Below are 13,555 nucleotides of genomic sequence, written 5' to 3' on the forward strand. Positions count from 1 at the left end.
GGCAAGCCCCGCCCCGCTCCATCCACGCTGGGGGCGGGCCCAGGTGCGGATTCCAGCCCGGTACTCCTCGCGGGCGCCTCTCCTGCCAGGAAGTGCCCCAGCCCTCCCTGCTCCGCCCAGTTAGATCACCTGAGCCGGAGCCCTTTTGGGTCCCTATTACTAGTCCACAGAGGTAGGTCCTAGGGATGGGGGAGGGGACGCAAGTCTTAGGATCAGGCACAGTGGATATGAAATCGGGAATCCTCACCCCAAACTTTTTAGTTTTGCTAGCTGGCCTTCATGTCTCCAACTCTGCAGGAATCTTTGGGAGACAGCAAACTTCAGGGAAAATAGGGTGGGGCATAGAAATATCCCAGTAAGCCAGGCATGGTGGCACAGGCCTTTAACCCCAGCACTCTTGGAGGCTGAGGCAGGAGGATCTCAGGCAGGAGGATCTCAATCAGGAGCCCAGCTGGGTAATTTAGAGATCCTGTCTGGAAATTTTAAAAAACGGGAAAAAGGAGGGGGGCTGGGGATGTAGCTGTGTAAAGGTCCTGAGCTCAATCTCCAGTACTGAAGAAGGGTACCCCAGGAAGCACACAGAGTCTCAGGTCCACCCTGGAGGCTCGCAGGGGAGGGCTGAGCTGGTTCCCGGCTGCTGAAGTGACTTGCTTGCAGTCACACTGTTAGAATGTACTGGAGTCAGGGCAAAGACCTGAGCTTGGGCTGCAGGGATGGGGGTTGTGGGGACCTTCCCAGTGGGTTGTGAGGAGGGTCTGCAGGCCCAGCCTTATCCTCTTGACAGGAGCGTGGGCCAGGTTTCTGAAAGGCCACACTGGGTGGCAGGAGGAATGTGGGTTTCCAGTAGGTGGCCAGGGCTCAGAGGAGAGCACCTGATCCTGATGTTGTCTCCTTCCATCATCCCAACAAACAGCCCTGGACTTGAGGGTTGTCTCCTCACTTCACAGTTCAAGAAACAGAGGTTCAGAGAAGCTAAAGGGGTCAGGACTCAAAGCCAGCTCCGAGGTTACTATCATGGTGTCTCCCTCAATGCCCCCACCCGGCAGCGCCCAGCTCTAGCCCATTGAGTTAAGCAAGCGTGCTGCTAAGAGTCTTTATTTTCATCTTAGTGCCACTCCTGTCACCTTTGGGCTCCAGGCCCCAAGCTCAGCAGCAGTTTATAAATAAATAAATTACAAAAGCGGGCAGAGGGAGTGGCCCTGACCCTTCCAGGGCCAGGTGGCTCAGTGCTCCGTGAGTGACAGCTGCAGGATCCGCTGTAGGTCCTCCTCTTCCTGCTGCCCCCTCCGCTCCTGCTCTTCCTGCTCCCGAGAGGACAACTCAAGTGCCAGGCGAAGCTGCTCCTCAAAGCTTGGGGGGGCCTGAGAGGGGGGTGTCCTCTCAGGGGACCCAGGGCCCCTGGACTCTGTGGACAGCCGCAGGCTTTCCTGGAGGGCCCTGTGGGCAGGGGTGAGAGGGGAAAAGCAGACCAAAGTGTGAAGGCTGGAGGAAGAGAAGAGGGGTTGGGTGCATAGCTTTGGGGGACAAGGGAAGGACAAGCAGGACCCATCTCCCTGTCCCCCGTGCCACCTTTGGTGGCAGGCAGTACCACAGCTGGATGGTGGCTTTGGAGAGGATGTGGGGTCCTAGGACCAGTACCGCTGGGCTCCCCACCAGCTAGGGGAGCGCTGGGGGTACAGACCCAGTGGGCTGAGGCAGGGATCTGGTGGGTCTTGCAGGGCCTCACCGCTCCAGTTGAAGCTGCTCCTCATACACAGTGGCTTGGGGAGGAGGGTGGGCGCCAGGCCGAGAATTGGTCAGGGCTTCCCAGACAGTCACCTGCAGTAGCCAGAGCCTGAAGCTGTCACCTTGGCCCTGTGGCTGAGAGGCCAGGACCCACCCCTGCCCCAGCCCCACCTGCTCTGCCTCTGTGCCTGCCTCAAGCAGGCTCTGCTGGATGGCAAACTGCAGCAGGTCATCATCCTCGTCTCGAAGGGGCTCACTGCGCTCAGCACCCAGCACGCTGTACCCCTCAGGGATCTCAAACACAGTGGGATCCACCTCGCATGGAAAGGGGCTCCCTGGGGAGGCAGCAGAGGGACCGCACTCAGCCCCACGTCTCAGCTCCCAGATAGCTGTGCAGCCTCCCTCTGTCCCTCAGGGCATACCTGGAGTGGCCGGGGCAGAGCTGGGGGCTGGCACCCACACGGAGCTCAGGGGCTCATCACAGCCACACAGGTTGCTGAAGGTGATGCGAGCATTGAGTACGTGGAAAAGGGGAATCTCTGTGGAGACAGCAAACCTGAGCCACACGTCCCCTGTAGGCCCCCTGCCCTGGGGTACCGCATCCCACTGCCCCAGGGGGCCCTCTCACCAATCTTGACGGGGAAGCCGGGAGGGAGGCGCAGGGTGATGAAGTCACGCAACTTGGCAAAGTGAGCATTGCTGATGGCCATCAGGTCAATGATGGGTGTCACCTGGTCACCCAGGGAGAGCGGGTGCTCCTCACTCAGCCACAGTGTTGCCTTGAACCTGCCCAGCCAACCAAAGGATGTGGGTCAGGGACCTGCTGGTGGCCTTCCCCTTGAGGCCAACCACCTCTGATCACTTGCCTGGGGCACCCTCCTCCCGGCTCAGTCGCCCTTGCCTGCCTCCCCAAGTAACTTGTACCCTAGCCCTATGGCTGGAGCTGCCTCAGACCCTGGGCCCACACTGGTGCTCTTGATGGTTTTGTGTTTGTCTGGTCTGAGTGAGGACAGTGGGGGCCAGGCAGTAGGCCATTTTCTGCACCTAATTCATGGCCTCATCCTCCTCTGCACAGAGCTGTACAGCACAGCTCTGGGGCCAGAACTACAGAGGCCTGGATCCCAGCCTGGCTGAGAGGATCCATATGAGGCATCACGGAGAGTGCTGGGCTTGCTGTTAAGACTGCTGATCACAGGTCCTTGAGAGGTGGGTAGGCAAGTGTGACTTCATTTCATTGAGGAGGAAGTCAGATTCCAGGTAGGGAAAGTACTTCCTCTGGCTACAGAGACCAGGGCAGCAGAGCTCTACACCCTTCCCATTCTGGCATGCCCAGCCCCAGCACCTGCTCAGCAGAAAACTATACAAGGTGGTGCCACCCATTCATTCATTCACTGGTTCATGAAAGACCTGTGACTGTCTGGGTCATGGTGTATGCTGGGTGCTCAGGACCATGATAAGACACATGGCTCCTGCCCTCGGGAGCATAGTGCAGAGAGAAGCCTGCTGGATGTGACAGGAGTCTACAAAGGATCAGGGGAGATAGGTGGGGTCCCTGTCCCTAGAGAAGTCCCCAGCCAGCCTGCAGACCTCACCTCTGTACTTTGCTGGACATCTCGATGGGGCGGCCAATGTTTCTTGACTCCAGGCTGAAGCTAGGGTCGAAGTATTCATCGGGGGAAATGGCTGTGGGGTTGGTGGGGCTGGCTGCCTGCTGTACAGGAGCCTGGGTGGGCCCCAAGACCACACTTAGCCTCAGGGTGGACAGGTGGCACCCTGCCCACCCACTGGCCCGGCCCTCCCCAGCCCCGGCTCGGCTCACCCCACTGTGGGAGGAGTGCTGCTGGGCCATCCCCAGGAAGGACTGGAATGGAGTCTTCCCCCCTGAGGAGAAGGGAGGGAGCCGTGAGGGGACTGTGGGCCACTGCCCAGCCTGCCCCACCCTGCCCCCCAGCTGAGAGCCTCCTGCTGAGTGGGACAGGGGCAAAGATAGGGAGGCCTCCCAGCCCGTACAGGGCTACTCTGGCTCTGATCCCAGACCACGTATCACTGGGCAGCAGGCAGGCGCACCTGGGTTTACCTTTGCTCCTCGACTTGTCCTGATCAGAGAGGTGCTCTGTGCGTGTGCGTGTCACCAGCTCCACGTTGGTGGCACTGTATACCTAGGGAGCAGGAGGGACACAGAGAGCTGGGTGTTAAGAGCCTGTTCCCCACACTCAACCTCACAAGCACAGGACCCAAGTCCTTCTGTCCCCAGAGACAGGTGAGATCACTCCCCACAGTGGAGGAAATGGCATGGTCTGAACCCCTAGAGTCACCTAATGAGCAGATGCAGCCCAGGGGCCAAGAAATAAATGCTTCTCTTTGATGGGGTGTGGGGCGGTCAGCAGGCTGGGCCCTCAGGCCCCAGTGAGTTCCCTTGGGTACCCAGGGTGACTCCACCTCTCCCTCCACGCTGGGAGTAGGTATGGAAAAGGAGCTGAACTTCGAGGCCCCATCTGCTACCCCAGCCCCCACCACTGCCTCTCCTGCCTTGGCCTCGTAGCCGCTGACAGCCTCCATCTTCTCCGACCGCCATCCCCAGATACCGCATTTGTTCCTGCAACAGACCAAACAGGAGCTGTGCGGATGTGCGCTGTGCACACCCGGCCATAGCCCCCTGTATGAGCCAGCCCTGGCTGCCCACCTCTCAGGGTCCCTTCCCATGGGGGAACTCAGAGAGGCCTTGGGGATGGGGCCATCTGAACAAGGACTGGGGCCTGGACAATCCTGAGGAGCCGTCGCTAACTTTATTAAATGTGATAATGGTGTCTGGGCCGAATTAAAAAACACCTTTCTCTCTCAGAGTCATGCGTAGAAACATTTACTGTTCACAGGATGTGACATGTGGGATGTGCTTCAAAATACTGTGGGGGGAAAACAGAAAAAAGGGAAGAGGATAGATTCAATAACACTAGTAAAATGCTGATAAATGTTGAAGCTGAGTGATGATGTGTAAGGATAGTATTAGTTCTTCTTTCATGTATGTTTGAATTTTTGAATTTTAATTTTTTGTAGTGCTTAGGATGGAATCCAGGGCCTTGTGTGTGCTGGGCAATTGACCCTAGCATTGATTAACATCCCTAGCCCATTTGAAATTTTCTACAATAAAAAGTTAAAAGTATGCCTGATTCAAAATAATAGCTGAAGACTTCAATACCCCATTTTTACTACTGAATAGAACAAGCAGACAAAAAAAAAAAAATCAAAGAAACAGAAGAAATGAACAACAGCAAAAACTAGACTTTACAGATATTTATTTTGAGAACACACCACCCAGCAACAAAAGAATATAATTCTTCTCAAGTGCACATGGGACATTTTTGGGGATAGACCATATGCTAGGTCATAAAAGAAACCTCAGTAAAATTCAAAGGACAGAAGGCTCACAAAGTATGTTTTCCAACCACAATGGAATGAAATTAGAAAAAAAAAAAATCTTAGGAACTCACAAATGTGAGGAAAGTAAACAACATACTCCTAAATAACCAGTGGTTCAAAGAATAAATCAAAAAGGGGCTGGGGATTTGGCTCAGTGGAATGGCACCTGCCTCGCGAAAGCACAAGGTCCTGCAGGTCCTGAGTTTGACCCCCAGTACCAAAAAACAAACAAGTAAACAAAGGAATAAATCAAAAAGGAAATCAGAAAATACTTTGATGAGGGCCAGGGATTTAGCTCAGTGGCACTGTGCCTGCCTCGCAAGCACAAGGTTGTAAGTTCAATCCCTGGTTAAAAAAAAAAGAAACCCAAAAAACTTTGATGAATAGAAATGAAAGTACAACATATCAAAATATGGCACAGCTAAGGCCATGCTGAGAGGGAAATCTATAGTTGTAAATGCTGATATTGAGAAAGAAGAGTTGGGCATCATGGTGCACACCTGTATAGTCCCAGCTACTTAGGAGGCGAAAGTGGGAGTCTGAAACCAGCCTGGGCAACACAGTGAGACCTGATATCAAAAGAAGAAAGAAAGTGGGGGGAAGGGAGAGAAAGAAAAAGAAGAGAGAGGGAAGGAAGCAAGGAAATAAGACAGAGAGAAGGGAGGTGTGGTGGCGCTCAGGAGGCTGAGGCAGGAGAACTATGGTGAGTTGAGGCAGCCTCGATTACATAGCAAAGACCTTGTCTCAAAAAACCAGATAGGCCAAGGATGTAGCTCAGTGGCACCGCACCTGCCTGGCATGTGGAGAGTCCTGAGTTCAATTCCCAGTATCAGAAAAATAAACAAGCCGGGCATCGTGGTCGCCTGTAATCCCAGCACTAGGAAGGTTGAGATGGGAGGATCGTGGTGAGTTCGAGACCAGCTTTGGCTACATAGTGAGTTCCAGGTCATTCTCAGCTACATAGTGAGACCCTGTCTCAAAAAATAAATAAATAAATAAAAGAAAAACAAACAAGCCAGGCATGGTGGCTTGCCACCACATGCCTGTGATCCCAGCACTCTGGGAGACTAAAACAGGAGGATCTTAAAGTTCAAGCCCAGCTTGGGCAACTTAAGACTTAATGAGACTCTGTCTCAAAATAAAAAAGGGCTGGTGATATATATAGCTCAGTGTGAAGGCCCTGCATTCAATCCCTAGTACCCAGTATCACAGAAAATTCTCAAACCAATAACCTAACCTTCCACATTAAGACACTGGAAACAGCTGGGCGTGGTGGTGCATGCCTATAATCCCAGCACTCGGGAGGCTGAGGCAGGAGGATCGGTGTGAGGTCGAGACCACCCTGGGCTACATAGTGAGTTCCAGTTCAGTCTCAACTATATAGTGAGACCCTGTCTCAAAAAAACAAAAACAAAAACAAACAAACAAAAACCCCACTAAACATAGATGAAGAGCTAGCTGGGCATGATGGTATATGCCTGTAATTCCAGCTCTTGGAAGGCTGAGGTAGGAGGATCTCAAATTTGAGGCCACCCTGGGCTACACAGCAAGTTCAAGGCCAGCCTAGGCTACATAGTAAGACCCTGTTTAAAAATAATAATAATAATAATAATAAAGAGGCAACATTTTCCAACTCTTTCTATGAGGCATGACCTATATCAAAACCAGATAGGGCCAGGGATTTAGCTCAGTGGTTCTGCTGCCTGCCTCACAATTGCAGAGTCTAGAGTTCAATCCCTGGTACCAAAAAGAAACAAAGAACAGATAAAGACATTACAAGAAAACTACAGGGGGTGTAGCTCAGTGGTAGAGTATTCGCATAGCATGCACAGGTCCTGGGTTTGATCTCCAGCACTGAAGAAAGACATAAGCAAAGAAGGAAGAAAGAGCAGGAGGGAGGGAGATGAGGGAGAGGAGGAGGAAGGAAGGATGAGGGAGGAAGGAAGGAAGGGACAAATTGATTCATAATAGCATCAGAAAAGACAGAAAAAAAAATAAACTCAGGCATGGTGGCTCATGCTTATAAGTCCGCTACTCTGGAAGGCTGAAGCAGGAAGATTGTAAATCCAAACCCATTTAGAGACTTAGTGAGTGGTAGCCTGTCTCAAAATAAAAAGGGGATGCAGCTCAGCACAAAGGTCCTGGGTTCAATCCCCAGTGCCACTAAAAAAAAAAGGACTGGCCAAGGATTTAGCTCAGTGGTTTGGCCGCCTGCCTGGAAAGTGCAAGGACTTGAGTTAGATAAAAGAAAAAGGACTGGCCAGGTGTGATGGCACACACCTATAATCCCAGCACTCAGAAGGCTGAGGGAGAAGGATTGCTAGAGTTTGAGGCCAGCTTGAACTACATATTGAGATCCTATCTCAAAAACAAAACAAAACAAAGGACTAAATTTAACAAAAGGACAGAAAACAAATTCTGCAAACCACAAAACTTTGCTAAAAGAAATTAAAGAATATCAAAATAAATAGAAAAGCATCCCATATTCATGGATTGGAAGACTTAACATCATTAACGTGGTAACATTCCCCCACCTGATTTACACATGCAATGCAATTTCTACCAGAATCTCATCTGACTTCTTCATAGAAACTGAGAAGCTGAAACTAGAATCCACATAAAGTGCTAGGGTTCCAGAATATCCAAAATAATCCTGAAGGGCAAAAGTAGGAAGACTCATGCTTTCAAATGTCAAAATTTACTACAGAATAACAGTGATTAATAGCCAGACATGGTGGTGCACACCCGTTATCCCAGTAGTCAGGAGGCTGAGGCAGGAGGATCACTGCAAGTTTGAGGCTAGCCTGGGCTACATAGTTGAGTACAAGGCATAATGAGACCCTGTCTCAAAAATAAAAATAAATAAATAAATGAATAAAAGAAAAAAAAAATAATTAACTCAAAATGGCTCAAAGACTTAAATGTGAGAGCTAAAACTTTTAGAAGAAAATGGGAAGAAATCTCCATGACCCTAGATTTGGCAAAATATTATTAGAAATAATGAGCAAAAACCGGGTGTGGGGGCACATGTCTGTAATCGCAGCACTTGGGAGGCTGAGGCAGGAGGATCGCTGAGAGTTTGAGACCAGCCTGGGCTACATAGTGAGTTCCAGGTCAGTCTCAACTACATAGTGAGACCCTGTCTCAAAAAAAAAAAAAAAAAAAAAAAAAAAGGAAAGAAATAATGAGCAACAAGCTGTGCATGTAATCCTTGTACTCTGGGAGGCTGAGTCAGGAATGAAAGTTCAAGACCAACCTGGGCAACTCAGCAAGACCCTGTCTTAAAATTAAAAAGAAGAAAGGGCAGGGGATATAGCTCAATGTGACGATTCCCAGGTTCAATCTCCAGTACCACAAAACTAAATAAATAAAACCAACTAAATAAAAATCAACTGTCCATTACCATTAAAATTAAAAACTTCTGGGGCCAGGGATTTAGCTCAGTGTTGCTGTGCCTGCCTCATACGTGCAAGGTCCTGAGTTTGATCCCCAGTAATGCTAAATAAATAAATACTTAATTAAAAATAAAAACTTCTGTACTTCAAAAAACACCATCAGGAAAGTGGAGACAGACCACAGAAAATATTTGCAAATCATATATCCGATAAGGGACTTAACACCTGGAATACACAGATAACTTTTTTTTCTTTCTCACTGAGCTATATCCTTAGACTTTTTAATTTTTTATTTTGAGACAGGGTGTCACTAAGTTGCCCAGGATGGGCTCAAACTTGTGATTCTCTTGCCTCAGCCTTGCAGAGTGAGGTCTGAACACCACGCCTTGCTATATAGAGAACTCTTACAATTAAAAAAGAAAAGGCTAAGCTAATTAAGAAACGGGTAAAAGTTATAAACAGACATTTCTCTAAAGAAGGTACACAAATCACCAATAAACACATGAAAAGACACTCAATGTTGTAAGCCATTAGGGAAAATGCAAATGAAATCCACAGTGAGATGCTTCCCATCCTCTGGGACGGCAATAATCCAAAAATGGATGAATGAACAATAAGGAGCTGGCCATGGTGGTGAACACCTTCACTCCCAGCGTTAGGAGGCCGAGGCAGCAGGAACACCACAAGTTCAAGGTCAGCCTGTGCTACAGAGGGAGTCCAAGGCAACCTGAACTACATACCAAGACCCTGTCTTAAAAACCAAAACAATTAGCTGGGGATTTAGCTCAGTGGTGACAGGCCTGCTTCACTAGTGCAAGGTCCTGAGTTCAATCCTCCGTACCAAAACAAAACAAAAAAAGAATGAACAATGACAAATGGTGAGAAGGCGGAGGAACTGGAACCCTTGTACACTGCTGCTAAGAATGTAAAATGGCACGCCTCCTCTGCTAAACAAACAGTCCAGTAGTTCCTCAGACAATTAAATATTGAGTTACCATATAATAGTGACTCTACCTCAATGTATAGGCCCAGAAGAAATGAAAACAAATGTGCACACAAAACTTGTATGCAAATGTTTATAGCAGCCTTATTCATAGTGGCCAAATACTAGAAACAACCTAGATGACTGTTAGTGGACTAATGAATAAACAAATGTGCTATGTTCATACAGTAAATTTGGCTATAAAAAAGGAATGAAGTAATTATATGCTACAAAATGGATGAAAGTTGAAAACATTATACTAAATGAAAAGAACCAAGACACAAAAGGCTACGTACTTTAAAATTTCCTTCATATGATCAAGTCCAAAATATGCTGGGCATGATGGCTCACGCCTGTAATCCCAGCCCTCGGGAGACTGAGGCAGGAGGATCACTGTGAGTTCGAGACCAGCCTGGACTACATAGTGAGTTCCAGGTCAGTCTCAACTACATCGTGAGACCCTGTCTCAAAAAAATAGAAAAGCAACAAGAAGAAGAAAAAGAAAGTCCAAAATAGAGAGTAGATCAGTAGATGCTTTGGGCCAGGGGAGAGGATGGGGACAAGTGATAATTTAAGTTTCTTTTTAAAAGCTGGGCCTCACTGGGCTTGGTGGTACATGCCTGTAATTCTAGCACTTGGGAGGCTGAAGCAGGAGGATCGCCATGAGTTTGAGACCAACCTGGGCTACATAGTGAATTTAAGGCTGGCCTGAGCTACATAGGGAGATCTTGTCTCAAAAAACAAAACAAAATAAACAAATAAACAAAACATTGAATTGTGTACACTTTAAATGGGTAAACTGTATGGTATATGAAATTTATCTCAATAATGCTACATTTTTTTTCCAGTTCTGGGAATTAAACTCAGGGCCTGGTGCTTGCCAGGCAGGCAGTGCACCACTGAATAAAGACACTTTTAAAAAACTGTTTCCAGGGCCAGGGATTTAGCTCAGTGGTACTGCACCTGCCTTGCAAGTACAAGGTCTCTGGTACCAAAAAAATACACACACACACACACACACACACACACACACACACACACACACAAAGCAAAAGCAAAAACAAAAAAACTCTGTTTCCAAAGCCTTCCACTGAAACCAGGAGCATATATTATCAGAGAAATAATACTTTTTGTTCCTTAGTTACCTATAAAGATAGCTTAGTTGCCTCAAAGATAGCTGTTGTTAATGAGAAGCCAGAACTGCCTTGAATCACAGCCTATGTGCTCGCTTTTATGGAAAATGTGTGAGGTCAGAAGTCAAGAAATGGGACAGCCAGGCACAGTGGTGGTGGTACATGCCTATGATCTGAGCTACCCAGAAGTCTGAGGCAGGAAGATTGCAAGTTAGGGGCCAGCCTAGGTAACTTAGCAGCACCCTGTCTCAATAGAAAGGGTGGGGGAGGTCTGGGGCCATAGCTCAGTGATAGGAGACTTGCCTAGCATGTGTGCAGCCCTGGGTTCCATTCCCAGCATTGGAAAAAAAAAGGAAAAAGAGAAATTCAGGACATCCTGACCTCGTCCCCACCCTGGGAAGGCAGTGGCCTGCATCCATGAGTGTGCAGGGGCTCACCACAGGGGCCCAGCATGGTAGGACATTGGGCTGCCAGGGATTCGCCCTCCCCCACAGTCTGAGCCGCCTCTGGCGGAGGACTCAGCTTCCCAGAAGCTCTGGACGGGAACCTCAAGGACAGCTCTACCCTTATCAATGGTGGCTCTTGCTACCTTTCTCATTGCACCCATGCTGCACTAGATCCCTGCTAACCTCTCAAAAGCCACATTTCGAGTGTCCAGGTGGGTGGAGACGATAGGGGAGGTGAGGCGGCTTGCCACATGTTCCTCGCTGGGCCGCATGGCGGCCAGTAGTGCTTCGGGCTCATGTAGAGCAAGCCCTAGCGTCTCCGTGTGCACCACCTGCCGGTCATGGTCCACTTCCATCACCAGGGCTCCTGCCTCTGCGTGGCAGGGGTGTAAGGGGGAGGGCATGTCAGTGCTGGGCTCCCCTCTGCCAGTTGGGGCTCAGTAGTCCAGCCGCAGCCCCTGCATTGCCCTCTACCCGCCACATTGTCAGTTTTCACCTCCAGAAGGTACCAAGAAAGGAAAGCCACTGAGAATCAAGGTGCCAGCATGCTCCCTGGCATGTGTCCCAGAGCTCACCCTGGCCCTTGAAGATGAAGCTTCTGCGGCCTCGCTGCCAGGTCATGTGCTCAAAGCCTAGGAGACTGGTGTCCACTCGTAAGCTCTCGCCCCGCTTCCACACACGGTACACATCGCTTGGGCACATCTTGGACACGAGGGGCACTGGGGGAGCACTGAGGTCACCGGGGGTCTTCCCAAAGGCCCCACTCATGTCCCTGGGAGCCAAGAGATCCACTCACCCCAGCTGGTGAACTCCCATTTCATCTCCACGTAGAAGTCTGGGGCCTGAGGGAGACCAGAACTACCCTTAAGGGTCTGGCCTGGTGCTGGGGCCCCGTGGACCTGAGAGGTCCTTGCTGCACTGCCAAGGCACCAGCTTTGGTCCCAAAACAACCAAACCCCACCCAGGGAGCCCTGAAATAGTCTACATGGTAAGAAAGCTATTAGTATCTGAAGATGGCCATAACATACTAGGTCTCTGAGGCCTCATCTGTAAAGGGAACACAATGGGCCCTCCAGGGCTGTCCCTGGGAGGGCCATGAGGTAGTGTGCTCTGCCCGCAGGGTCCCTCTATATGCCTGAAAAAAAAAAATGGACAAAGCATAGAACCGCACATTCTAGGGGCCCAGCTGTCTCCTCTACCTCCCTCCAGGAAACCTGCATTCTCTAGGGGGCCCAAAGCCTAAAGCTCTGCAGAGATTTCTGGCACTTGGGACCCCTCCCTGCTGGTGAAGGCTCTTCTTCCAAAGGGCTGTCTCACCATATGACCCGGGGCTGCAATTAAGACACTGGGGGGCAAACTGCTGCATGGGCTGGCTGCCCTTCCAAGACCGAGACCTGTATGGGGGACCAGGGCAGTCCCTGCCATGGTACCCGCCCCCCTTTACTGGCCACATCCTGTGCCTGGCTGTACCTGGCGGAGTTTGTTGAGTAGTTCTGGAATGCCAGCCAGCCTCTGTATGGCCCTCTGGAAGTCCCGGTACTGGAGCACCAGCTGCACCATCTCAGGGTCTCCAGTGCTGACTGCCTCCTGCAGGACTGGGGGCACCAGCTGCTGAGGGAAGCCTTCCCAATGTCCTGGGCCCTGGCAACTCACTCCTACCCACCAACACTTCTCCCCATCTAAGAGCAGCCCCTCTGCCCTCTGTGTACCTGCCCAGCCCTGGCGGCTCTCTTTGCCCACGTTGGCATTGTGCCGAAGAAGGACTCTCACAGACTCCAGGTTTCCTAGGGACACGGCCAGCTCCAGGGGAGTCCGTCCTCGGGGGTCCTCCTGTTCAATGTCGTGCTGAGGGAGATGGACACTCAGCACAAGGGAAGAGAGCAGAGGCCAAGGCAGAGTCTAGAGATGGGATGGGCTGGAGTCACGATGGGAAATAAGGACAGCAGTCAGGCCAGGGAGATGGCAGAGATGGCCCATATGTCCAGGGCGGTAAAGGGGAAGATGGGAAGGATTTGCCCACTTCTCCTGCCCCCTGCCACGGGCAGAGCTGGCCTCCTGGTGGCGGGGACGGTCAGACAGAGATGCAAGTGAAGGATGTCATGAATTCTAGCCATGAGTTTTGTTTGGGCCTGTACTCAGCCTGGCTCGGGGTGGCACGGGTGAATTCGAGGGCTTGATGCAGTGTGAGGTGAGCAGAAAGCAGGGTAAGGCCCAGCGGTGGGAGATGTGGCCAAAGGATCAAGAGGGAGGGCAGGTGATCGGGACTTCGGATCGGGCTGGGAGCTGGGATGCAGCTGCGGATGGAGATCGTGGCCCCGGGCGGGGTCCTGGCGAATGGGGCCTCACCTGGCGACTGTGCAGCGCGGCCTCCAGTTCACGGTGCCGGTTGGCCCAGACTAGCCGGTGCAGCGGGAACGTGGGGCCCTGGCCGGCCATGCTGGGCCTCAGCGCTGCATC

General features: G+C 50.8%; 1 protein-coding gene across 4 annotated transcripts; it reads right to left on the reverse strand.

Moving 5' to 3' along the window:
• Window positions 1-1,085: 1,085 nt before the first annotated feature.
• On the reverse strand, window positions 1,086-13,549 carry Ankrd13d (ankyrin repeat domain 13D). Of its 4 annotated transcripts, none has more exons than XM_010635827.1 (15): window positions 13,445-13,549; window positions 12,808-12,943; window positions 12,569-12,693; window positions 11,895-11,940; window positions 11,674-11,817; window positions 11,282-11,471; window positions 4,255-4,321; window positions 3,803-3,884; window positions 3,545-3,606; window positions 3,318-3,448; window positions 2,354-2,511; window positions 2,148-2,264; window positions 1,897-2,060; window positions 1,727-1,818; window positions 1,086-1,437 (listed from the first exon to the last, which is right to left on the reverse strand). In XM_010635827.1, exons 1-15 carry the CDS (start codon window positions 13,532-13,534, stop codon window positions 1,224-1,226), a joined length of 1,818 nt encoding a protein of 605 aa, XP_010634129.1. In that variant the 5' UTR covers window positions 13,535-13,549; the 3' UTR covers window positions 1,086-1,223. The 4 variants fall into 4 exon arrangements, with proteins under 4 accessions (XP_010634129.1, XP_010634128.1, XP_010634130.1 ...); XM_010635826.1 differs by having other exon boundaries at window positions 12,808-12,997; XM_010635828.1 differs by lacking the exon at window positions 13,445-13,549 and having other exon boundaries at window positions 12,569-12,706; window positions 12,808-12,925.
• Between the last annotated feature and the right edge of the window lie 6 nt (window positions 13,550-13,555).

The sequence above is a fragment of the Fukomys damarensis genome, unplaced genomic scaffold (genome assembly GCF_012274545.1).
Source record: "Fukomys damarensis isolate Sample0158 unplaced genomic scaffold, DMR_v1.0_HiC HiC_scaffold_27, whole genome shotgun sequence".
Taxonomy (NCBI): Eukaryota; Metazoa; Chordata; class Mammalia; order Rodentia; family Bathyergidae; genus Fukomys; species Fukomys damarensis.